The sequence below is a fragment of the Periophthalmus magnuspinnatus genome, chromosome 9, assembly GCF_009829125.3.
Source record: "Periophthalmus magnuspinnatus isolate fPerMag1 chromosome 9, fPerMag1.2.pri, whole genome shotgun sequence".
Lineage (NCBI taxonomy): Eukaryota > Metazoa > Chordata > Actinopteri > Gobiiformes > Gobiidae > Periophthalmus > Periophthalmus magnuspinnatus.
The window spans coordinates 3,101,859-3,128,738 of NC_047134.1; the positions used below are offsets into that span (position 1 = coordinate 3,101,859).

At 42.2% G+C, this 26,880-nt stretch overlaps 2 protein-coding genes across 2 annotated transcripts; one reads left to right on the forward strand and one right to left on the reverse strand.

Moving 5' to 3' along the window:
* The first annotated feature begins 2,904 nt into the window (after nucleotides 1-2,904).
* mymk (myomaker, myoblast fusion factor) lies at nucleotides 2,905-8,264 on the forward strand. Its single transcript, XM_033973312.2, has 6 exons — nucleotides 2,905-3,039; nucleotides 4,238-4,352; nucleotides 6,126-6,274; nucleotides 6,488-6,604; nucleotides 7,298-7,438; nucleotides 8,066-8,264. The coding sequence occupies exons 1-6, from the start codon at nucleotides 2,905-2,907 to the stop codon at nucleotides 8,255-8,257; spliced, it is 849 nt and encodes a 282-aa protein (XP_033829203.1). The 3' UTR covers nucleotides 8,258-8,264.
* A 1,517-nt stretch (nucleotides 8,265-9,781) lies between these two features.
* Nucleotides 9,782-26,091, reverse strand: LOC129456506 (tetratricopeptide repeat protein 16). Its single transcript, XM_055224012.1, has 15 exons — nucleotides 26,042-26,091; nucleotides 25,769-25,989; nucleotides 21,526-21,567; nucleotides 20,797-20,950; nucleotides 19,888-19,978; nucleotides 18,180-18,317; nucleotides 16,822-16,922; nucleotides 16,075-16,204; nucleotides 13,624-13,838; nucleotides 13,194-13,326; nucleotides 12,962-13,118; nucleotides 12,606-12,750; nucleotides 11,322-11,487; nucleotides 11,050-11,197; nucleotides 9,782-9,801 (listed from the first exon to the last, which is right to left on the reverse strand). Exons 1-15 carry the CDS (start codon nucleotides 26,089-26,091, stop codon nucleotides 9,782-9,784), a joined length of 1,911 nt encoding a protein of 636 aa, XP_055079987.1.
* Nucleotides 26,092-26,880: the final 789 nt, after the last annotated feature.

The window sequence follows — 26,880 nt, forward strand, 5'->3', positions numbered from 1 at the left end:
CAGCCGCAGACAAGACCATACATCCACACGTCTGTCCACACGCGCATCTGTCATTCAAGGCTTTCATTTTACTTTACGCTTTCTTGGAAGTACCTACAAAAATATTTGTGCCACAGACAACTCAGGATAACCACTCTGCCGCAGTCACACAGGGAGAACATGCACACTCCACTCAGATCTGGAGTCTAACCCACAACATCCTGGTGAGAGGGAGGAGACAGGCTAACCACTCTGCCACAGTCACGCAGGGAGGGCATCAGGAGTCTAACTCACGACCTCGTCACTGAGAGGAGGAGGTGCGGGGCTCAGAGACTCTCGGGGAATGCAGCTTGTGCAGTGACACCTCAGTGAAATTTTTGTGAGAGCGGCAGATGCAGCAGCAGCTGAAGACAACTGGCTCCTCACATCACAAAACGCCTTTTCTCCAGCTCAGATCTGACACTGAGACACCAGCAACACCATATCCACTGAGCAGATTAACTAAAGTTTTGCTCAAATAATAATTACATATAAATACGTAAGACTTATATAATGCTTTTTGAACACTCAAGACGCTGTACAAACAATAAGGAATAGAAAACAGCAGTGGAACTCAGCGGGAATCGCAAATGTTCCAGGCTCTGTCCAGAAATCCCCTTGTTGATTTCCTCCAAGATCCCGTCACTCAAAAGAGTTCTCACAGTAACAATAAAAAGCTACATAATTATTACAAAAAATGTGAATACAAATATAATTTTCTCAGTATTTTGTGTAATTTTCCTGGTGTTTGGCTACAACTAGAAAACAAATCTAGAGATGTGGGACTGAGTTGTTTACTTAGGGCCCAGTTCATGTAAAAAGATGAAAGTTTGGGCCAGTAAAGATGGTTCACACCCAGGGCCCAGAATTTCATGTTACACCTGAATCAGTAAGAACCTCTGGTCTAGTCCTCCTGTTTATAGGTGTCTATAGTTTCAAATAACATCATAACATTCTACAGGCCAGTCATATTTAACACAGATAGAGCAGATAAAGTGAATCTTGTTCAAATGCTGTTATTATAACACAGTGAGGTCTTGGCTCTAGTCTCTGTGTTGATGTTGTTGCCGTTGTTGTTGTTGTTGTTGATGTTGTTGTGGCTGCTGTTCTTGTTGTTGCTGCTCTTGTTGTTTTTGATGTTGTTGTAACACAGTGAGGTCTTGGCTCTAGTCTATGTGTTGATGTTATTGCTGTTGTTGAAGTTTTTGTTGTTGATGTTGTTGTGGCTGCTGTTCTTGTTGTTGCTGCTCTTGTTGTGTTGATGTTGTTGTAACACAGTGAGGTCTTGGCTCCAGTCTATGTGTTGATGTTGTTGCTGTTGTTGTTATAACACTGTTACACAGAGTTTTTGGTTGTAGTCTGTGATAAAAATGATCAAGTTCAGCATTTGTGGTCCTGAGGAGATTTCATGGTAAAGTTCATTGTATTTTGTCGTGATATATATATGATCAGTTCTATCGGTGTCTAGACCCATTAAGTTGTCATATTACAATAAAAACCTGCATTTTAACTGGATTCATTTGAGCTGCCCCCTTCTGTATTAAACATGATTGGCCTATAGAATGTTGTGATGTCATTTGAAACCCAGTTGCTCCACAGATGGCAGATTCATGCCCAGGGCTGGTCCCGGCCTTGCCTGAAGCAGCTGACCTCCGAGCTCGGGGACCTTTAAACTTTAAAAACAGGGGTGTCAAACATGCGGCCCGGGGCCCGCCTACAGACTTAATCCGGCCCTCAGCTGATTTGTGATAAAAATACACATTTTTTTTGTACTTTTTAAAAAAAAATAAGTCGTAATTTTTAAGGCTCATAAAAAATGTAGATAAATATACAATTTAGTTGCGCACATTTTTATTTTTGCTAATTGTAGAATTAAAAAACATTAAATAATAATAATAATTCGAATTTCGAGCCAGGACCTGCAGCAGGCACTGGGGTGGTTTGCAGCCGAGTGTGAAGCGGCTGGGATGAGAATCAGCTCCTCCAAATCCAAGGCCATGGTTCTCGACCGGAAAAAGGTGGTTTGCCCTCTCCAGGTGGGTGGTGAGTCTCTGCCTCAAGTGGAGGAGTTCAAGTATATCGGGATCTTGTTCACGAGTGAGGGAAGGATGGAGCATGAGATTGACAGGCGCATCGGTGCAGCGTCTGCAGTGATGCGGTCGTTGTATCGGTCCGTTGTGGTAAAGAAGGAGCTGAGCCCAAAGGCGAAGCTCTCGATTTACCGGTCTACGTTCCTACCCTCACCTATGGTCATGAGCTTTGGGTAATGACCGAAAGGACAAGATCGCGGATACAAGCGACTGAAATGGGTTTCCTCCGCAGAGTGGCCAGGCGCACCCTTAGGGATAGGGTGAGGAGCTCAGTCACACGGGAGGAGCTCGGAGTAGAGCCGCTGCTCCTACACGTCGAGAGGAACCAGTTGAGGTGGCTCGGGCATCTGCTCAGGATGCCTCCTGGATGCCTCCCTAGGGAGGTGTTCTGGGCATGTCCCACCGGGAGGAGGCCCCGGGGAAGACCCAGGACACGCTGGAGGGACTATGTCTCTCGGCTGGCCTGGGAACGCCTTGGGGTCCCACCGGAGGAGCTCGAGGACGTGTCCGGGGTGAGGGAAGTCTGGGAGTCCCTGCTTAGACTGCTCCGCCCCGGCGCAATGCTGCTCTGCTGCACCGCTGCTGCAGCTGCCGCTCATAAGTCTGGCCCCCTTGAGGGTCAGATGTCGGATGCGGCCCCCAGACCAAAATGCATTTGACACCCCTGCTTTACACGGCCAGGCTGACAGCCGAAGGACACTGTGATTCTGTGACACACAGAAGGACACTGTGATTCCAGTGGAGATAGTCTTATATTTATTATTTATTCTTATTTATTGGCATTTGTGAGTTGGTAATGGGGGCGTTCATTGCCAAATTGCTGCTGCCCACGGTGAGCAGCCTGGTGTTTCTGCCTACCGCCAGCGTCGCAGCCAAACGAGGCTTTCACCTGGAGGCCATGGTCTACTTCTTCAGCATGTTCTTCACCACGGTAAGAAACAAAAACTGGGACAGGACCAGAACTGGACCGGACTGAGGCATTCTATCAAAACTACAGTGTGTGTTAGTGCTGATTAATCACAACTGAACTGAAGTCAAAATTTTGAATGAAGTGTGTCAGATGCCCTCCATGCGTGTCAGATACCCTCCCTATGTGTCAAATGCCCTCCTTTGTCTCCATGGGGTCTTATTGTGCACATAAACATCTAACCGTGTAGTTTAGATCTGTACAAACATGTTCTGAAATGTGATTCTTGTTTTGGTGTGTCAGCTCAGATTTTAGTCTTTTTGTCAATTCTTTGAACATAATCCTGTTATTAAAACTAAAAATAAAACAAATATATAAATATTTTTTCCCACAGTGTTCAGCTTATAGTAGTAGCATATTTGATGTATTTCAGGGAGGTACAGTACTTTCAAATGTTTAATGAGAAAGTCTTCACTAATCAGACCCATGAAAAGTCCAGGCTCTGTTCTTCTGAGCACCAGCTGATCCTGTCCTCACAGGAGCTACTGGGCCAAGTCTTAATGAAACTTAAGCACATCATTTTCATATTTTTCCTGTCCCATGTAATAAGAAATCAGTTTAAAGCTAAGATCTGTAATTAGACTGGCTGCCCCTGTTGTATTCTCACATGTCACCACTAGATGCTATCTACACTACTGCCCTATGCCAGCTTTGGCCTATTAGAAGAAGTCTAGAGAGCACAGGGGAGGGGGAGGGGCAAGTTGAGAGGAGAGGGGACAAGAAACCAGTTTCATATCTACCATCTACCGGTACTCTTAAAAAAAATGAGTTAACAGGTGGTACCCTTTAAAGGTGCAGTATGCTACTTTTCTGTTTGCCTCTGTAGAGATGTCTTTGCATTACCTCGAATGTTTCACATTATGGCATTAAATTTATCTAACTCTATGTATGCAAGCAAGTAACTAGCCAAATTACAGGTCAGATCTGCGGAGAAGCGACACCGCTCACAGTAAGACAACATTTTTAAGAGTGTTTTTTTTAAGCAATCGAAGCATCTCTAATTTAATAGATGCAAAATAGACATGCTTGTTGCCATAGTGTGGAACATTCCAGGAAAAGCATTAACATCTCCATTGACACAAACAGGTGGCAGACCATCTACCAGAAAAGTTACATAGTGCACTGTTCTGAATATGTCTAATACTGATGTGTCTGCTGTCAGATCTTCCACGCCTGTGATGGACCAGGGTTGTCCATCATCTGCTTCATGAGGTACGACGTTCTGGAGTACTTCACCATATACGGCACTGCCCTCTCCATGTGGGTCACGCTCATCGGTGAGAATCACGTGTCTAATTTATTTAAAGTGGATATGACAGGGTTTCATGTTTTTATCATTCTGACTTGGTTTGGTGAATAGTCCCTGTGCCAAATATTTATCATAGTTTTACATCAGTTCAGAGGGAGTTTGTGGAAAAATGTTGAGAAGGAACGTAGAAAAATAAGCTAGGTAGTAGTGCTGATGTAAAACAGAATCTCTCTGCCTATGCCATCAACACAGAAAACTCAATTTCTGCACAAGGAAGGCATTTTTCTGACAGTTTAAACATGGATTTAACTAAATAAAGTTGTTTTCATCAGAACTACTGTGTCATTTAGACAAACTTTGAACTTTGTTTACATTATGGTTGCTAGGTAACAGTTATGAAATTACCTATACGTATGTGACAACTGCTGCTGTGTCCAATCAGGAAGCAAATTTATAAATGTCACCAAAAGTAGTTAAATTTTTAAATCTAATGCAACTAACTACTATGAAAAGAACAGCCCTGTGTCCATGAATGAGTGTGAGAAGCAGCTCCTTTGGACCTTTTGTTTAATGAGGAAATAAACACAGGAGTATAAAACTACACAGGACGAGGATTATCCATTAAGTCTGAGCGCTGACAGATTCCCATGAACCTTTGCAGCGGAGCAGTTGGTCAAACACTTGCTCCGTCAGTTGCTTCTTCTATTTATGATCCATGGAGGGTTTAAATCACATGACACTTTCAAGTCCTTTAAATGAGTCAGCTGGAATAAGAAGACATTTTTCATAGGTTTGTCACTTTGACTTAAAATGGCAGTGACTGAACATGATGGTTGACGAGGGCTAGGCTGTAGAGCACCCCCTAATGGAGAGGACAAGGGATGGTGTGTTTCATGAGAAGTCGTTTGTCAAAATTGGGAGGGTCTTCAAAGCAAAACTCCAGGATGGATCCTAGTCCGCTGTCACTTCATGTTTTAAGCAGAGGCTCTAGATTTAAAGGCCAGTTTTCCATTACGAGCTGAGAGCAGGGGGTGATGGATGCTGTGATGGATGTTGCTGGGGACAGTACATCTGGACTGTCCAACTGGGTCATGTCATCTGAAGGTGCCACTGAGGTCACACTGATCTTCTTCCTCATGAGATCTATGTCTGATTTTAAATCTCATAATCAAGAGCATTCTGTACAGGGGCCTTGGTGTAAGAGCTGTGCAATCCCTGTGTGACCAGGGGCTTAGGTCAGACCTGTTCATGTTCACTCCGGCAGGGCTGCTCCCCAGAGGCCGTACAGGCTTTTGGGACCACACTATGGAAGGCAGGGCACGTATAACTCTATATAACTCTGTTTAACTCTATATAATTCTATATAAATCTGTATAACTCCAAACTCTATGGGAGATCCTCTGTTTTTAAATACATCTCAAACTTCTGCTCTACAAATGTTGAATTTTCTCGTTATTAGTTTGAATCGGCTCCCCAACCCCTCATATTAACCTTCTGTCTTAAAGTCCTTTGACGACTCTCATGTCTTTGGGCTTGAATAATGGCTCCACTTTATGAAGAGATTGTGCAAAATCATTTCACTTTTGTTAATTTGTACATTTGTGTCATGTGGATAGGCCCAGTGATTACACAGATATTAACCATAAACCAGGTCCCACATCTGACAGTTACACAGAGAACTCCCCCTGAGATCTTGGACCTGTCTCAACTCAGGTCACGACCTGTTAGTGTGGATGTCCAGTAGACCGGACCATTTTATTTGGTGCTCTGCTTGTATGCACTGACCTTTACCCTCTCTTAGCTCTGGGGGAGTTTGAGGAGCCGCAGCGTTCCAGTATCACCATGTTTGGAGTCCTAACCATCGCTGTGCGCATTTACCAGGACAGGCTCGGCTACGGCGTCTACTCAGGACCAATCGGATCCGCCGTGTTCATCCTCACCGTCAAGTGGGTTAGTGCCACAGTTCCACAGTTCTGAAAAACAATACTTAGACTATAAGGGCATCCAATTGCAACGAGTTCAACAACAGAATCACAATCACATACACAGCATCCACACGACTGATGTGACCTGTCTGAGCCTCCACATCTCTCTGCTCATGTGACTGGGCTGCAGTACTCGTCTTGTGTCTTGTCTGGGCATAAAGTTGTATTTGTTGTGCAGTTGCAGCAGATGAAGCAGAGGGGCTCGCTGTTCCCAGAGAAGAGCGTCTACACTCAGCAGGTGGGCCCAGGCTGCTGTTTCGGAGCTCTGGCCCTGATGCTGCGTTTCTACTTTGAGGTGAGGGTTTAACACAAACATAAACTGTCTGTTTCCTGCCTCTTACTGTTTTTTAAAAAAAGGTTCTACAGTCCCATATGACCCTGTGTGTCCAGAGTCTTGTCCTGCAGATAGAGACACATACAGTGTGTCTCATTCTCTGTATATGGACAGGCCTCATGTGAAAGAACCTCCAGAATGTATTTATTTATTGAATAATGACTATAGTGTAGAGCTTTGAGAGGCTTTGAAAAAGTGCATTACAAGTGTAAGCCATTATTTAAAAGGCTATTTTTCATCTATTGTCCCTGGACAGATGGCAGACCTGTCTCCCTAAAAACAAGAGTAAAAATATTATACAGTGAAAATTACAATATACTATAGTAATTCACTCACTGAGCTGCAAAGGCTGCACTAGCACTGAGTCATGATTGGCTGCAGTTGCTGGGGTTTAGGCAGTGACCATTCAGATCAGAGAAAGGCATTTTAGATTCAGCATTGAACATGGCCACCCAAATGACTCATGTGAGGCTCATTCTACTTTCTGATTAGATAAACATCTTGAACCAAAACTCTAAATTATAATAGAAATAAATGGGGCACCAGATTAAATCAGAATTACAATTGTCACCAGTAAAAGCTATACATGATTTGAACCTCGTGTCTGGGGTTTATGGACTAAATCTCACATCCAGATGCATGTGTTCTGTGCAGGAGTGGGACTACGCCTATGTGCACAGCTTCTACCACCTCTGTCTGGCCATTTCCTTCGTGCTGCTGTTACCAAAGAAGAATCGTTTTGCAGTGGAGGGACAGAGCGCAGTGAAACTCTCCTGGTGCACGCTCTGCTGCTGTGTAAGACACGGCTTATGGCCTACAGTAAAAATAACGTGATTTAAGTGTGAATCTACTTCACAGTTCAGTCTCATGGGGCTTTTTTATTACAACTAACTGAAAACTGACTGACATAATTTTTTCCTTATATTGATCCAAATTTTTGATAACATTTTTAGTTTAGTTTATTTCAGTTTTTAGTTGGTATTGATTTCATACATGTAAAAAATGCAGACACTTAATCAGTGCCATCGGTGTGTTTCCATTAAAAAGACTCATGCTGATCATTGACCAATAGAATCGTCTAAAATCATCGGCCAGCCTCTCCCTTCCATGGACAAACTCAACCAACAAGCCCAGAAAATCGTCCTCTACGTCACCTGTTCACTCTCATGCCCTCAAGGTGGTGCTCCAAATCTCTGCCAGCTTCATGCCCTCTGCCATAAGGACATGTAATGAATCGTTGGACTTAATGGGACTTTTATTGTACAGTTTTGTGTGTCTGAGCTGTTGACGTAAGTGAACGAGCTTCGTTTCAATTCTGCACTGAAAGAAATTCCACCAAAGTGTTTGTATGATCATTAAAAAAACTGCGACTCTGATGACTCAACAGAAGTTTGGAGAAGTAAAATATCTGTGTGTTTTCAGACGATGTCCCCGGGTTCGACCAAGGAGAAAACAGAGAAGATCCAGAAGATGAAGAAGAAGAGCCGAACGGTTTGGACGATTCCCTTGAAGAAGAAAGACAGGGACACGCCCACTCTGCCGCTGTTCCACGCCACTCCTTCTGCCAAAGGAACCAATATCAGCCGCCTCAAGGAGCTCAATGGGTGGAAGTGACGCCGCCCCTGTCCCACCAGTCCCACCTGCCCTTGCTCCCGTCCATGTGAAGGAGCAAAATGGGGCTCATGAGGGTTTATACTGAGTAAGACTATTCCAGCCTGAACATGTGCACAAAGGTTGCACTGACTAATAACACAATGACATCTCTGTCACCTCCAGCTATGGGTAGGAATACTGTATTTATTTAATGGAACTATTGTAAGAAATGGGAAAGTCTAATGAGAAAAAGAGCTTGACTTTTTACACCAGTGGCAAAGTCCATTATCTTGATCCAACCACACAAGAACATCTGCAGATTAGCACATGAAAGCAGCACACAGCGTTCTGCTCTAGTGCAGCTCTGAGGATGGTGTAAAGTCAGACGACTCGGGGGATCCACAGACTCTTTGGCCTGAGATGAGGCCGTGTGTCTGAGGGAGGATTTATGAGCGTTCACCTGTCCAACGTCCAACATGAATAAAAGTCCAGAGAGGAGACCCAGGGGAGGCCTGGCGTGCCGGCTGTCTGCTCAGGGCTGATGTGCTCATAAAGGGAGGATAGTCTCAGAGCAGAGAAACCAGAGGAACTGTCCTATGTAAATATTTGTAATGTATTTAAATCAGCTTTTATTGTACTGGAGATTATTTTTTGCCTGAAAAAGGTGAATAAACCATAAACAGTTAACACTGAGCCTCAGAGCGCTGCATCCTCTCCTTCAGCAGTATATGTGGCCTTTAACAGGTTAGTGTGTGTATAAGGCTTCACTGGGGCAAAGACATGAAGATGGCTGTCCGTCTCGGATCCCGGTCCAGACAGTGTCAGCTTCTGTCTGAGGGGAACTCCTATAAAATGTTACCTCTAAATCCTGCAGGTAAAGCAGCACATTTCAACACTCTACACTCCATCAAACTGCCTCTGCTTCAAGGCCTGAGCAGCGCTAATCCAATTCAGGCCGAGCGCGCCGCTTCCTCTCCCACTCGTCACCCGACCCAAAGACTACAAACGTCTGGGCTCTTAGACCAAACAGGGCAAGGGAATGTGCGCTCCCGATCCAAGCCGCAGGACTCTGTGTCTGCCGCGGCCGAAACTCGAGACGGTTATTACACCCAACACTTCTCAGGGTTTACGAGTCTGCCCACCCACCGCCATGAGACAACCAGAGCTGCACGTTCACTGCTCCAGCCAGGGACCCACATGCTGTGAAGAGGTGTTTCAAGACTATGTCTGCTCTCAGATAACAGCACAGTTCAGCTGATCTGATTTAAGATAAGCCCTTACTGTCTCCAAATGGAGAAATGTGTCTTTGACATCAGGGCACAATGGAAAAAGACAACATCCAAACAAAAATTCATACACGGTACTTGATATATCAAGCTGAGGTGAGCTCCACACTGCACAGAGCCATTACACGTATTTACATTCACATTAACTCCCTTCATGGCCTAAAGTACAGCTTCTACTGCAGTCTCGTCTGCACTCGGCCTAAAAGAGCAGTTAATATTTCACTCCTCCCTTAATAAAACTGTACAGCTGAAGTTACCTTCAGACCTGCTTTGATGCAGCTGTAACAGAAAAAAACACATGTAGTAGTCACATTCATAAGTGCTTGTGTTTCAGTTCATGTGTCTTCAACACTAGTGCAGTTTAACAGTTTGCATATTTAAGGGAAATAATAGTTACTTTTTGACATGTTTAGTGTGAGGAGAAGCACCAGCCCAGAGTCCAGAGCAACTGTGTCTGAGTCAGCTGCTGCAGACAGCTGCAGGACTCACAGCTGATCCCAGATCTGCCCTCACAGTGGGAGTTGCTCAGGAACACATGCTGGACAGTCCTTTACATTTAAATGTCCTGGACAATCAGATGATGACCACTCTACACCAGGAGAACAGGCAAACTTCAGGAGTCTAACCCACAACAAGGATAGCCACTCTGGCCACATTAGTTCAATAGTAAAAATATACTGTGTAATGAAAGCTTCTGCTGCCCTCTAGTGGACCACAGCAGTAAATGAGGCTTTTTTATTCACTGACAGTTCACTGTTTCTTGAGTTAAACCTGATTTTTAAATGTCCAGTCTGTTGCCACGCAGCAGCTCGCTCCCTTCAGACCACACACTGGACAAAGTTTGGGCCTTCTCACTGCAAAAAAAACAAAAATGAAACATCAAAGTAGAGATACTTTTTTCAACAATCAAATCTCCCAAAACAAAGCTCTGAGAGGAAACTCTAAACTTTTAAAGGGCCTATGTTATCTTTTCTGATCTCTGTTCTAATGTTATTTTCTCATCACAAAAAGACCTGGGGTTGTGTTTTGTTTCATTCACATGTTTAACACAGAAACCCTGTATATTTAGGCTCAGTTCTTTTCTCAAACAGAAAGCACTCTGTTCCACCTGGTGATGTCACCAAGTGGTAATACAGGAAGTGCTCCACAGTGTTTTTAAATACACCTTCACTAGAATCATTTGGACCATTTCAGCCCTGCAATTGCCAATCTCTACTGAACTAAAGGTAAAAGGACCTGTTAACTATCACTGCATGACATCACAAGGTGGAAGAGAGCATTTTTGGAGATAATAAAAAAGGGTTACTCAAACATGTGTGAATGAAACAAAAGACAACTTCTGCTATGTTTTTGAGGAGGTAACAGCATTATAACGTGGCTTAAAGTTCACAAGAGTCAATTTTGTGTAATACAGGACCTTTAATATAGGATAACAAACAAGAAAAAAAAATAGAGAAACTAAATGTGAAAGTGACTGAAGGTTGAAGTAAAAGTGAGGCTTGACTGGAGTGTTTTTGGATTGCTGACCGCAGCTGGGTGGAGCTGGGTGGAGCTGGGTGGAGCTGTGTTCCTGGATGACCTCGTCCAGCTGCACTCGCACACACTGAGCCAGAGGAGTGGACAGGACATCAGACAGACTGGACCCCGGGAACAGGCTCATGAGCATCGCAGGCAGCTGCACACAACACCACACTGATGGGTTTTCAGGACAGACAGGGTTCATCAAAAGAGCGACGGATATGTTTACTGTTGCATAATCAAATAAACCTCTTTAAATGTGCTATAGAGGGCGCTCTCACCTCAGTGTTGTCCGGTTGGAGGACGAGTGCTCGTATGAAGTCTTCTCTGGCCTGGTCCACACAGCTGAGTTTACGATGAGCTTTGGATCTGACCTCATAGACCTGACTCAGAGTGGGGTCATACTGCAGCGCCTCCGAGAAACTGGACACTGCATCTTTAAAGCGCCTGGAAAACACACATAACAACAGTCAATCGTCAGTGATCTGCCTCGGTCAGTAAACGTGTGGGATTTGAGAGTTTGGAATTTTGAGGGGAAAGACATATAGATCTTTGAGTTCATGAAAATGATCAAAAGTTGATGTTGTAAAATAAAGTCTAATCAAAGTTTGGTCAGTGTCACAAAACAAATCCTATTTAATGTTTTTGTCACTCAACCCTATTTAAGAAAAACAAACTGCCATGGCTCTTTTCCTACAGCGCTATTCGGTTCAACTGCTGAGTCTCAGATGTTTCAGACTTGTCAAGTTGGTGATAGCTCTGAAGTTCCAGTTGGACCTGAAAGTGACGAGTTTTTTTTTTCTTTTGCCACAATTCTTTGACCCAGAAGTGGCATCACACTTTACAACTCTACAGGCCAATCATATTTAACACAGATAGGCACTCATAAAATGAATCTTGTTAAACTGCAGGTCTTTTTTTCCCATCTGGGGAAAAAAAGACCTGCAGTTCTGGTCCCCTTCCATGTCATATTCCTGAACACCGACGCCTCCTTCAGCTCAGTCATGAGACGACAGATGAGGGCTCTGAACAGTGTTGGGGCTTTACATGAAATAAGATGGATGCTAATTTTACATAATAATTTTCTGATCCAACACCAAACTCATTAAACATGTGTCTCCCGTGAACTGAAACAAAAAGCTCAGAGCATGTTCTTGTCTCAGCACACAGACCACTGCTGTCATAAAGTAACTCAAAGTTTTATGTACTGTTTCTAATAATCCGTGACCCGGCTCCAGATAAGACAGTAGAAGTGACCCATGAGCATCTATGATCCAACACCACAATGTGCTGCACTGACCTACTTTGATAATGAACCTTTGACAGAGGGAAGGGGCTGATGTGACTCAGTAATAATAATAATAATAATAAAGTAGTGTTTAATCATGTTTTAAGTCTAATCTGTAAGGTGCTGGTAAAGCCGATATTATGGGTTGGCAGGTTATAGCTTTAGATTCTGTAAAACACTGAGAGATAGAAGATCTATTAATGTTATGTCATAACAGACAAAAGATCCATCTAAAGTTATCTAGATCAGATGTGTGTAGAAGCTCAGAGGCTCTGACCCTTCGTTGAAGCAGATGAGTCCCACTGTTTTGTGAAGCTCAGACAGACGCTGGCGAATCATCGGGTCATTTGGTCCCAGCAGCTCCTCGGCCTGTTGGTAATCAGCCAGAGCATACAGCCAGATCCTCTGTTTAAAGAAGCAGTCTGCAACAACAGACACATTATTACATCAGGAGACTAGATCAAGATCAAGACTAAACCAAGACTAAACCAGGACTAAACCAGAACGATACCAGAACGAAACCAGAATGAAACCAGAACGAAACCAGAACGAAACCAGAACGAAACCAGGACTAGACCAGGACTATATCAGGACTATATCAGGACTAAACCAGGGCTAAACTCATGTCATCACCTCCTCTGTTGATGTAAAGCCCTGGCTGGTTCTTCTCCTCCTCGATGGCCTTGTTAAGCAGAGCTGTGGCTTCATTGTACAGTTCTCTGGCGAAACACTCCAAAGAGAAGTCATTGTAGGTGAGGATCAGCTGCACCTGAGCCTCCTCTACCACGCTCTTCTCTGCTCTTCTCTTCTCCTCTCTGTCCTCCTCCCCTCTCTTCTCCTCCTGTCTGCTCTTCTCCTCTCTGGCTTCCTTCTCTCTGCTCTCCTCAGCTCTCCTCTCTTCTCTGCTCTCCTCCTCTCTGCTCTCACTCAGCTCCACAGCCTGCACTAAGTCTTCTATGGCAGCTGAGAAGTCCTTCAGTCGGCGATACAGCGTCCCTCTGAGCAGAAAACACACACCAGGATCCAAAACAATGTGCATGCAGAGGAGAGGGTCAGGGGAGCAGATGAAAGGGTCAGAGGAGCAAAGGAGAGGGTCAGGGGAGCAAAGGAGCAGAGGAGAGGGTCAGGGGAGCAGAGGAAAGGGTCAGAGGAGCAGAGGAGAGGGTCAGAGGATCAGAGAAGCAGATGAGAGGATCAGAGGAGTAGAGGAGAGAAGCAAAGGAGCAGAGAATGCAGAGGAAAGGGTCAGAGGAGAGGGTCAGATGGATCAGGGTCAGATGTGTGGCTGCTCTCACCTGAACAGGTACAGGTGAGGCTCTTGAGGCAGGTGTTCCAGGGCCAGGTTGATGAGCCTGAGGGACTGGGGTAGTTGTCCACACAGAGCTCTATCTACCGCAGCCTGTCTCGCCCTCTCTGCCGCCTCCTTCAGCTGCTGCAACAGAGCGCCCCCTTCTGGACAGGATGGATTCAGCTCCAGAGCACACTTCACATCCTGGAAACACTGAGGGGTCTGGGGAAATAGAGATATAATGATGTTTCTACAAAAAAGGAAAACAATGCCTCTACATAGTGTTCGATCAGAAGTCAAATAGTACGTAATAATATAAAACTATTACCCGCCTCAAGTAAAAAAAGACTTAACATAATCCTCAGGTTTGTACCTTGTCTATTTTTACTTTGGTAAGCAAGAGCTACATTCTGCTCAGATTTCAGATTTCACCTGCTTAAGTTACTGTAAATTTCGGACTATAAGCTGCAACTTTTTTCCGACCTTTGAACCCTGCGGCTTATACAACTGTGCATTTATTATTATTTATGGATTTTTACTGGCTAAAGACCATCGGGGGGCACTCTCTACCAGTAAATGCAAAAGTGAGACAGACAGATTTTGAACTGTCATTTTGCGCATCATGCCACACCCTCAATATGGAGAAAACACGAAGAAATGCATATGATGCGTTTTTAAGATAAAGGCAATGGGTCTGGCATCAAAGAAGGAAATAGAGCCACTGTACGTAAGCTTGGCATCAATGAACCGATGGTGCGATGGTGGAGGCGGCAGCGGGAAGAAGCTAGACAAAAACTTTCAGAGGAAATAAAACAATACCAACACGAGCCATCTGCTTTTATTTTCTAAACATGCAGGAAACCTAATAATAATAATAATGGCTTACACTTGTAATGTGCTTTACAGGCTTGTCAAAGCCTCTCAAAGCGCTACACTATAGTCATTATTATTATATTGTCATTCATTTCCACACTTGGTGATGGTAAGCTACTATCGTAGCCACAGCTGCCCTGGGGCAGACTGACGGAAGCGAGGCTGCCAATCTGCGCCATCGGCCCCTCCGACCACCACCTATCATTCTCGCACACACCACTTTCATACTAGGCAATGTGGGTAAAGTGTCTTGCCTAAGGACACAATGACAGAACTTGGTCCGAGCGGGACTCGATCCTCCGACTTCGGGTTGGGGGACCAACACTCTAACCACTGAGCCCCTGTCGCCCCATGTTACCTATGTTACTGTCGTGTTGGTGCTATTGTAAATGCGATTCCCCATTCTCTCTCTCCCCTCCACTGTGTCCCTCGTGAGTCTGGGATTCCCGTTCAAATGACCGTGACTCGTTGCGTCCAATCAGGCCACATATTAGCCAGCAGCAACACACACTCTGTGGGTCCGGGGCTAGTACAAGGACCATGCGAAGCTGGTAGATATTAAAATTCTCATCTACCTCCATTTTGCTATAACAGTGCTCCAACTTTATTGCACTCACTGTTTAACCAGAGAATGAGAGAGAACTAGAGAGAGCGAACGAGAGAGAGAGAGAGAACTAATAGAATGGGGAATCCGCATTTTCACTCGGGTTACACCATGTTGATGCAGTGTTAGTGCTGTTTTATTTTCTAAACATGCACATATGTTGATGGCGTGTTGTACTGCCTTTCAAGCGTGTCTTAAATTAAAACAAAAAAAAAAACCTTCAGTGTTCCATCTTTCTGTGTAAATATCTCATGTTACAACATGAAAACCTGCGATTCATATGCAGGTGCGGCTTATGTATGTACAAAATAGATTTTCTTAGAAAATTTAGCTGGCGCAGCTTTTCAGGTGCACTCTGTAGTCCGAAATCTATGGTAAGTTAAATTGTGAATCATTGATACGGGAATATTTAATCCCAGATCACGTAACTGCATAAGGCTGAGGACGAGCAGCACCAAAACTGAGACAGGAATGAGGCTTTTGGCTGTTTTGCTTCACAAAAATGGAACACACTCCAAGGAAAAGCAAAACTGGACACTTTGGTCACACATTTGGAATTTAATAATCTGATAATGAACTTTTATACACACACCTGCTCCTGTTTTTTAATGTTTTATATGGACTTGTATACTTGTTTGTTTTTTGTTTGTATTGTATTTTAAACAGGGCTGATGAAACAGAGCCACAGTACTCTCATTGTGCTCCCCTGCATAAATAAAGAGAAAAACAGATTTGAACTTTCCCTCGTAGAGCACTTGTACTGCAATTTTAAAGATATCTTTGATGTCCCAGTGAAGCGCTCTACCTCTCCTCTTAATCTGAGGTTCAATTTTATGTTTAATATTAATAATAATACTAATAATACTAATAATAATAATAATAATAATAATAATACATCAGACTTTTTTATATATAAGAACCAGTGGTGTCTGTTCCTCACTGTGTCATTTTCAGCATATAAAACACAGAAGGTGCTGTAACCTTGTTGAGCTGTCGGTGCAGTCTGGCTCTGAGCACATACAGATCAGCTGTGGCTCCGTCCTGTTCCATCCACTCAGTGACAAACCTCAGACACTCAGAGAAGCGTCCCAGCGCCGACAGACACGCCAGACTATGAGAGACAACAAGCACATGTGCCTTACAAAGAAATGTACTTTACTTTATATATATTTTGAATTTAAAGAGGGGGTATTTCCTTTTGCTGTTTTGAAAAACATTCGCCCTAAACAAAGTATTTACATGTTTTATAAGTTTCACTAAGTCTAACCTCCCCTTTGCTCTCTATGCTAAGTCACTCCTCCTTCAGATCACTATCACAACACAATCAGCTGCAGCCCACCAATTAAACTACTGCACATCGCGTCAGGTTTGTGAGGTTTCTGTGCTCTGTGAATTGTCGTATGGGTGCATGAGTGATGTAGGCTTGTGGGCGGAGCCTTGTACAGGAACGTACAGCTAACCACAAGGAGGGTTTGAATAGGGCCTGGGAGAGATCACTAGATTACTCAAACATGCATGGATGACATTTGAAATCTCTTTAGACATATTTTTGTTCATGAGAGAGAAATAAACAAAGAAGTATATTTTGCGCAAGACCCCCTTTTTAATGTATAAAGCCTGTCACTTATGAAACTGCAGGAAAACACAAATACTGTCTCTAATGACTATGTTTTTTTCATGTATGCTTTCCTGTGGTTTCTATCTGACCTGAGGATTAAGAGTCCAAACCTGCGGGCGTTGTACGCTCTGGATCCAGGCCTGAGGTCAGAGGCTTTTCTGAAAGACTTCAGAGCGTCCTGGAAGAGCCCACGATCAAACAGACACTGACCCTAAACAAGAGGACAGACAAGAGCCTACACAGTGGACCATACAGAGTGGACCATACAGAGTGGACCATACAGAGTGGACCATACACAGTGGACCGTACACAGTGGACCATACAGAGTGGACCATACAGAGTGGACCATACAGAGTGGACCATACACAGTGGACCGTACACAGTGGACCGTACACAGTGGACCATACAGCTGAGACCATACAGAGTGGACAATACAGAGTGGACCATACACAGTGGACCATACACAGTGGACCATAAAGCGCAGACCATAAAGCGCGGACCACACAGTGCGGATCAGGGACACACGATGCCACTTTTTCAGTCGCGATGCCGATTCCAATACCACACCTTTTAAAGAATCTGCTGACCCCCAAATCAATTGATACCAGAGACCTAAAACTGCGTTATTTATTTAAACAAAAATCAAATATGACAAAACTGATTGATGTGTTATGTAGCGGCTATTTATCTCAAATAACAACAGAACAACTTTGTGTAAATAAAAATTCAAACTTTCTGGGCTGACTATGATGAGTAAATTGTCTTATTACATAAATTTAAATGCCTTCTCTTTTCACTTGCACCGGTACAGGCCTGCTGCTCTGTACTTACTTCGTTCTCCAATTTTTTTTTCTTAATTGGTGATACACGTAGGATTCGGCAGTGTCCTATAGTCATTTTGGTACAAATGAAAAAAATAAAATAAATTCACTGCTCACTAGCGCCATCTGGAGCTATCGATCGGAGGTGGTGCCTCTTTGTTTGTGATGATGTCAGCTCCCATTGTTTCCTTTGTCAAGTCATTTTAGATTAATATTGTGATTTAAAATGTGTAAATAATATCATAATGATCCACAGGAGACATAGATTATAACTATAAAGGAACAAGCACAATTGGGCTGATTTAAAGTAGTGAGATGGTGGGAATGGTGCTTGCAAATCCAGAATCTCTCTCTGTATTTTTTATACAGGGGGATATCATCCTGGTCACAACACCCTCCATGTGATATTTTCTTTTTTCCTTGTAAACAGCCGTCTTTTGATGCGGATGGGCCATGCGTGTCCCTGATTGGTTAAGTCACCTGTCAATCACGCCTATCTGAACTCGGGAAGATTCACCGTGACCTGATGTGTGTATTCTGCCCAGGCAAGGAATAATAATAGAGTTTATATACTAAGCACATCTGTAAATACTCCGATCCTTGCCTCTGCACTGCATAAAAAACACATTTTAAAGCAGAGACGTCACCTGTAGGTAGTAGACGAAGGCCAGTCTGTGGGTGTGAACGTCGGGCTGAAGGGCACAGGCTCCTCTGTAACTGACAACAGCCGAGGAGAAATCACAGAGCTGCAGATACGCCTCCCCCTGGAGAACCAAGCACTCAGCCTGAGGAGGACCATCATCATCATCATTAGATCTTTGTTTCAGACACTTATATGACCCTCAGGACAGACATACAAAGTTCATCATCCTCAGTGAGTTCACAAACCAGAAACATGTCATCCTGAACTCAGCCAATAATCCCAACAATACAGTGAAAATACAGATAGAAAACACAGAAGTGTGAGGTCACATCACAGACACAGAGCTGGGCCTCGTCCCACAGACAGAAGCCTGAGGTCATATCTCAGACATGGAGCTGGGCCTCAGTGTTTCCCACAGACTCTGGGGAGACTATGATGTCACATGTTATTTTATATGGTTTGTGGAGCATAAGTTACATTTATTACCTATATTTAATATTAAAGTCACCCTTTTACCCTGTATAGTTACTTTTAAATGTTTATGAAGACAATGAGCAACAAAGTGTAATTTTGTGATGCCAATGTATAATGTAAGTAGTTTTTAGTTTATTGGGGAGAATTTTAGACTATTGTTTCATGACATGACATCATGACATCACCACATCCTATAGGCCAATAATGTTAAACACAGATGGATATATATGAATATTACTAAAATGCTGATTTTAGTTTTGATTTTTGTGATTTTTGAGATTTAAGGTGTAGACATTAACACATTCAGCATTTGTGAATTTAGATTTTGGATATTTCACGGCAAAGTACAGTGTAATCAATGGGGAAAACTGCCTCTTTCCCCAATCTGACAGTGTGACATCCTTATATTCTAGAATCTGAAAACCAACAATGCAGGGCCACCACAGTCTCTTCTATTCATAGACGGGCGGGAAGGCTTCAGCAGTCTCGGTCCAGATTGGCTCTTTGGTTGCTATGACACTCGCGGTCAGAATTCCAAATGTGTAACTCTGCTCCAAACTGGCCCCTATAACTGCTCTAGCCTCAATGAGCTTCATTTGACTGGAGCTGAAAGCTGTGGGTGACGTCACATTAGCTTAGCCCACGTCTTTACACAGTCTGGGCTTCTATTAATGGGACACGCTGGGGGATTTTCATATCCTAGAATGTGATGATGTCATACTTCCAGATGGGAGATTTCTCCATTGATAACACTGTACTGTGGTATTAAACATCTAGTCCTAGGTGAGGTATTTTCACAACTGTTTACCCTAGTGATTTCTATTAGTGTCTAGTCCCATTAATGTGAAACCCAGCAGTGGCAGCCTGCAGCCCACAGGTGGTGCTAGACCTGTCAAAATAACACATGTTGAAGTATGATATATCACTAGAGAGAAATATGAAGATAAACAATAATATTTAAACTATTTTTGCCACTGAGGCAAAAACTCAAAAGCAAATAAGTCCAGTGAACCACTGTATGGATAATATCACTGAAAGGCAGTAAATAACAGAATGAAGCAATAACAGAAGTCACTTATTCAACCCTCGACTGGTCAAATCTTATTGTAACTAAAATAACAAAAACCTCACCACTACTGCAAAGAAAAAGCAGACAAAATGAATATTGTTCCAACTTTTATATATTGGATAATAAGTTGATATAGTGATTATGGTGAGAGGCCTAAGTGGCACTGTACCTGATCTGGCTGCAGGTGAATGGCTCTGGAGAAACAGATCACAGCTCGTTCATAGTCACACGTCTCCATTGCCACGGCGCCTTTTCTGCAGCTGAGGAACAGCAAAATACAACGACTACTCAGACACTTAAAATCTCGGTTTTCCGTCATTATCCCAAGATCCAGGTTTGTGAGTGTTTGTCTTCTGTCACAGAGGCTGTTTGTGTTTTTTGAGCAAATAAGAAGATATAATATTTGAAATTTTTTGACGATGAAGGCAGCAGTAATCATAAAATACATTTATTTTCAATGTGTCGAGCAGACTGTGGTTTATTCATAATCCTAACACAATACTCTACTGATTCTGTGCTGCTGAAGTCATCCACATTCTCTGAGGGTGTGAACTAAGTTTAGGCACTGCTCTGTCTGAAGCTTTGTTAGACTTTAATCTGAGCTTTGTTTAATAAACACAATCTGACCATAAATTACTGACTTACAGTATCTGAACTACAACAGTTGAGCTGATTTGTGCTGTTAAACAAGTCCCTCTCAAATGACATTACAGTCACATGCTAGCTAGCATTAGCATTAGCCAACAGTTTTTCAGTTAGTCACTCTCACTTTTTTGTTGAAAACCAAATTTTCTATTGATTACATTGTATGTTTATTAGAAATGAAAAATAATTAACTCACAACGTTGAACCTGATCATTTCTTTTAGTGATGAGACCAAAAACTCACTGTATCAGTATAATTCTGCCAATATTAATTTTACCTGCCCTCATGTGTATTAAAAAAATAGAAATCTATAGAATACTGTGACGTCATCTGAAACACATAAATAACTAATGCAAAACACATGTGTAGTGTTGTCTCTGTGGATTCAAACACACGTGTAGTGTTGTTGTGTTGAGGTGTTGTGGATTCTCACTGCTCTTGTGCTTTGCTCAGGATGAGTTCTCGCGCCTGCAGCTCGGGCCGTGGCTCTGAGCTTTTCTCTCCAAACGTCAGAAAAACTTTACTGGAGCCAAACAGTCTCTTCAGAGTCTGCTCCCTCCTGGACGCCTGCAGCTCCTCCTCACGGACTGTAGAGGGAGACACCTCCTCAGGCTGCTGTATGACACATTCATAGATTTGATTTCAATACTGTAAACATGTGGCACTAGAGGGAGTACTTGTGTGTGGGAACATAGAGCCGTGGAAACATAGGGGCTCCCAATCTGTCCATGAGCAAACCATGACTACACTTTATATAAACCTATGTCCAAATATATTTCTATCTTATTAATCACACTAAAATTCGCCCTTCAAAAAGTTTTAATAACAAATAAATACATATTTATACTTAGACATTTGAACTCTTAGCTCTCGTTTTATTTGACATTAATCCTCCATCTGTTTACAGCCTGTGACATTTTAGCGCCATAAGTTTATCTGAGCACATAATCACTCAATTATAAAGACAATGTGGCATAAAATCACTCAGAATGACACTTTTACAGGTTTGAACAGCTCTGACCGGAGAATGGGCATAATTAACAACGAAAACTAATACTACGCTAATATTAATTTAATTGAAACGGTTTCAGACGCAACTTTGGGTGAATTTATGTATTTTACATCATATGTGACGAACTTTTGAAAGAATTGTGAGGTTTACCGTTTGTTCTCTGTGTTTGGCCGGTTCCATGGCAGATAAAGACTTACAGATGGTTTAATTGAAGATTTTAGCTCGAAAAGTGGAGAAAATATAAGAAAGTTGTCGGGAGGGTTGCTCCTGGAAATCTGTCGCTATGGAAACGGACAGGTCCCCAGTGACGGCGCATCAGGACCCGGAAGTACATTCATTTATTTATTTATTTATTTATTTATTTATTTATTTATTTATTTATTTATTTATTTATTTATTTATTTATTTATTTATTTATTTATTTATTTATTTATTTATTTATTTATTTATTTATTTATTTATTTATTTGTGCAAAACCATATTTAATGCTACAGTATGTAACTATCTGGAGGCACGTCAAATCTGTGGAATTTGTTTTTCAGAATAAAAAAAAACAAACGAAAAAAACAAACGTGCTTTTACTTGTAGATGCTCTGGCTAAAAAGTTACACACAGTAACTAAATAAATAATTCACATCACTATCAATTAATAACTAGGTTAGTGCTCAGGATGAAAGTGCATTAACATAAAAACGGGTGTAAATTCAAAGTATTATGTTATAAATGTGTGTTTGATTTGATATTTATAGAGAAAAGCAGAAAGTTCAGTGGATTTGTGCATGAGCTTATTTAGCCCAAGCCCCAGATCTAAACATGACCAGCCCCAGGTCAAAAACATTTTTGAAAGTTATCTGTGTTTTTTCAACTGAATTACCATTTAGCACTGCTGAATCCAAAAATGATATCCATTTTTCTCAGTCAGGTCAGGTTTTTATGCTAATTTGATTTTGAAAAATCCGATCTTCTGACTACATTGATTACAATTTTGTGACATTATCAGTTGATTTTCTTTAATATTTCTTATCCAAAAAATGTTTTAGGAGATAAAAAATAGTTTTCTAACAGAATGTATTAATTAAATGTTACGTTATGTTAATTGATAAAGGTAAGTACATGTAAATTGGAATGTTACGTTATCATTGTGCAAAATTCAGGACATGAACTTCTGTTTTTATGAACCCCTTGAATGCTCAGCAGCAGGGATGTCTCTCTTCAGAGTAATCAGCCATCATGACTGCATCCCAGCGTCCCTGATACCTGGTCTCCATCTCTTTTATGTCCTGATGGAATCTCTCCACCTGCTCATCACTCAGTGATCCCAGATTCTCAGGAAACCTGAACATTTAGCTCCTTTTGAGGAAAAAGGATGTGGCGCATCATCATTAAAACCACACTGGAGGAATCTTTGTCACTGATGTCAGGAACTTCTACAAAGACAGGTACTGGAATTTCATCACAGTGAGCTACAGGACGACGTGCTGATTCACGGTCAGGATACTTGAGGCTGCTTCGGTTCTTTCTGTTGATCCCAGTCACATCAATAGTACAGAAGTAGCTATTGATGTCGGCTCCCTCCAAACCATGGGAATTCCAAACTTCAGACAACTCTTCTTGCCATTAGTCCACTGATGCAGATACTCGGTGCATGACTTGCATACCATGTGTGGCGTCCAAGCTTCATCTTGGTCACCAAGTTTAATCCCAAAATAAGCATGGTAAGCACGCTTTATGAAACTTGTGACTTGATTCCTGTTAGGAACATTGGTGTATTCACCGCAGATGTAGCAGAATATGTCAGGCTTATTTTTGCAAGATCTTCTAGTCGAAGCCATTTCATTCACTTGTAATATATATTTAAAAAAAAAACAATTAGTCATAAATTGGCACATGCAAAATCATCAGAATTTGTTTATAGCGAGAAATATAACAGAATTTTGCATCATATGACGTGAAAATACTCATACATGTAAACAAAATCGTCCAAAAACAAATATGTAGCTTAGTTCAGAACGTTGACCTGATTGAGCAAAACCAATGTGATTTTTGGATTCAGCACATCAAAATTATCCTAAATCAGCTAAAAAATCTTAGACAATAAATTTAGTGTTGACCAGTGTAATTACTCATTATTATCACATAATCTATTGTTTCATTGGAAAATTTGATAAAAGTTACAGATATCCCATATCTGGCTTTTTGTTTCATGGGGTTGATTCTTACTAATGAACTGACTGATTACAATGATGTGTGTAATGTGTGTCTTCAGACTGTCAGGTTGTCTGGTCTCAGAGGAAGGCTGTGCTTCTCTGGCCTCAGCTCTGAGGTCCAACCCCTCCCATCTGAGAGAACTGGACCTCAGCTACACCCATCCAGGAGACACAGGAGTAAAGCTCCTGTCTGCTCTTCAGGAGGACCCCCATTGTGCACTGGACACTCTCAGGTTTGGACCACTTCACTATGGACAGAAAGAGACAATCACTGACCAGACATGTAAACAGGATTTTACTAAGTTTAGTCAAGTCACAGTTGCTTCTAAAACACTTTTAAAAACAAACACATCTGCCCAAAGTGCTGTATAACAAGTGTTCACAAACTTTTCAGGCCGCGATCCGCAATGTTGGGACCCCTGCTACACCCCACATTCCCCCCATCACACACAAGCCCCCTTCCTCCCAGTAACACCATCCATCTATGAGCAAGGATATTTTACTTTAAAACTGAAAATGGTCTCAGCTTGTGAGCGTGAAACCAGACCTGGTCTGAATTAGTAAGTATCCTTTAAGTTTCGTGCCGTAGTTTTAGAGGATGAATAAGTGTGAATTATAGAGCCTCATGTGTTCACATAAGGCTGGGCAGTGAACAGCAGCACACGTGCTCACAAAATGAATTCAAAGTGTTGTGTGTAAATAAATCCAGTCACAGGCTGCTCTCCTTGAGGTACTCCACCAACATTGTCCTCAGTCCCACTGAAAGCGCCATTCCCAAATTAATGTGGATTATCCAGTGTGCAGCATGTGCGCGTAAAGACATACCAAAACTAGTCAGAGTAAAGTTCACCATAATCCTTCTCTTCTGCCCAGGTAACCGTGTAGTTAAAGTCTAGTTATCACAACAAACATCATGTGCTCTGCAGCTCTGCCTGTGATGTAAAGTGCTGTATATGGGGAACACAAAACTGAAACTTTCAGTCCCACTTAATGAACCACTGCTGTACACAGACAATATAAAGTGCAGTCCTATAAAACAAAACATGTAAAAACACAATAAAACAATACAATACAAACGTGCCACTGCAGTCCTGTGTTAAAAGCCAGTGAAAACAAACATTTAAAAATATTATAAAGATTGAGGAGGTTGGAATTCACAGAGGTAGACTCCTCCAGAGTCTGGAACCAGCTACAGCAAAAGCCCAGTCCCCTTCAGTTTTTAGACGGGAACATCAAAAATCATCTGGTGCTGATCTCAAACTTCTACTGGGAACATGGACAGACAGAAGCTCAGAGAGAGAGGGAGGGGCCAACCATCATCAGAATCTTAAAGTCAGTCCTGAAGCTGACAGGGAGCCAGAGGCCCACACAGGACAAACATGCTGATGTTTCCTGGGGCCTGTGAGCACTGCAGCCTGCAGTCACTAAGAGTGAGTCAATTCAATACAAAAACTACTGTAGAGTCTCTGCCCTTCATGCCCCATGTGCTGAAAGAACCAGTTTATGATGAGTGAATGTACTGTGTTCATCACTCTCAGGCCTTTAAAGGCCCATAATGCACTGCTCTCGTTTCTCTCTTCTAATGTTGTTTCCTCATCACAAACAGACCTGGAGTTGTGTTTTGTTTCATTCAGACATGTTTAACTCACAAACCCTGCACATTTAGGCTGAGTTCTTCTCTCAAACTGAAAACATTCTGTTCCACCTTGTCATGTCATTTGGTAATGCAGGAAGTGCTCCACTGTGTTTTTAAAAACACAGTGGAGCACTCCATAAACCTTCACTAGAATCATTTGGATAATTACTCCCCTGGAATTTCCAATCTCTACTAAACAAAAGGTAAAAGTACTACTTTCAGACATCACAAAATGGAACATAGCATTTTGAACTTTGGAAACTACATTGTGTTCCATTATTATGCAAATTATATTTTTCTCTGACTTTGCCAAATATTCAATATAAAACAGTCATCATAATTTTCAACTCATGAACTTTTAGAGAACAATTCAGCAATTCATTCCCAGTGATAACAGGATTTTTTTTTCAAAAATAAAAACTTAAAATGCACTGTTCCAAATTATTATGCACAACAGAGTTTCAAACAATGTTATTGTTGTAAAGAACTAAAAATGGTCATTAGTTTATTTTATTGGACAGGACCTTCACAATTCTTGCATGCACTGAACTTGTGAGTTTGTGTAGAGTTTCTGCTTTAGTTTCTTTGCAGGATGTCAGAATAGCCTCCCAGAGCTGCTGTTTGGATGTGAACTGCCTCACGCGCTCATAGATCTTTTGCTTAACGTTGCTCCAAAGGTTCTCAATAGGGCAAAGGTCAGGGGAGGATGGAGGCCACACCATGAGTTTCTCTTCTTTTATGCCAATAGCAGCCAATGATGCAGAAGTACTCCTGCAACATGAAGATGATTTTGCTTCAGAAAGCAAGGTTCTTCTTTTTGTACCATTGAAGAACGTGGTCAGTCAGAAACTCCACATAATTTACAAAGGTCATTTTCACACCTTGAGGGACCCTAAAGGCGCGACCAGCTCTCTCCCTCAAAACATGACTCCGCCACCTCCTTGCTGATGTCGCAGCCTTGTTGGGACAGGGTGGCCGTCCACCAACCAATCCATTCCCCCATTCAGGATGCCTGAACAGAAGGTTTATGGAGAACTGCAAGCCTCTGGAGTCTCCTACACCTTGATGTTTGCGGGACTCCAGAGGCACCAGCAGCTTCAAACACCTGTTTGCTGCTTTGTAATGGCATTTTAGCAGCTGCTCTCTTAATCCGATGTATTTTTCTGGCAGAAACCTTCCTCATTGTGCTTTTATCTGCACGAATCCATGTGCTCTAAGGTTTTAGGTTTTTTTCTAAGGTTTTATACCTTGTTTGAGATATTCAACTATTTCACACTTTTCAGCATTTGAGAGATCCTTTTTCTTTCCCATACTGCTTGAAAATGGTGTTCTGCTTAATAATGTGGACCGTCCTTCTTTAGTAGTTTTTCCTTTAATTGTACTTACCTGGCAAAGTAATTGGCCCAGGTGTCGGAGACTGATTTCACTGACCCAAAGAGCCTGAGACACAATACCATCTATGGGTTTCACTGGAAATCAAAACATTTGACCTTTATGACACTTAAACGCAATTTGCACAATCATTCGGAACGCTGTGTAATAATAAATTATTGCTCAAACATGCGTGAATGAAACAAAACATAACTCCAGGTTTGTGTTTGAGGAGGTAACAGCATTAGAACATGGAGCTCACAGTCACTTTTACATAATCTAGGACTTTAA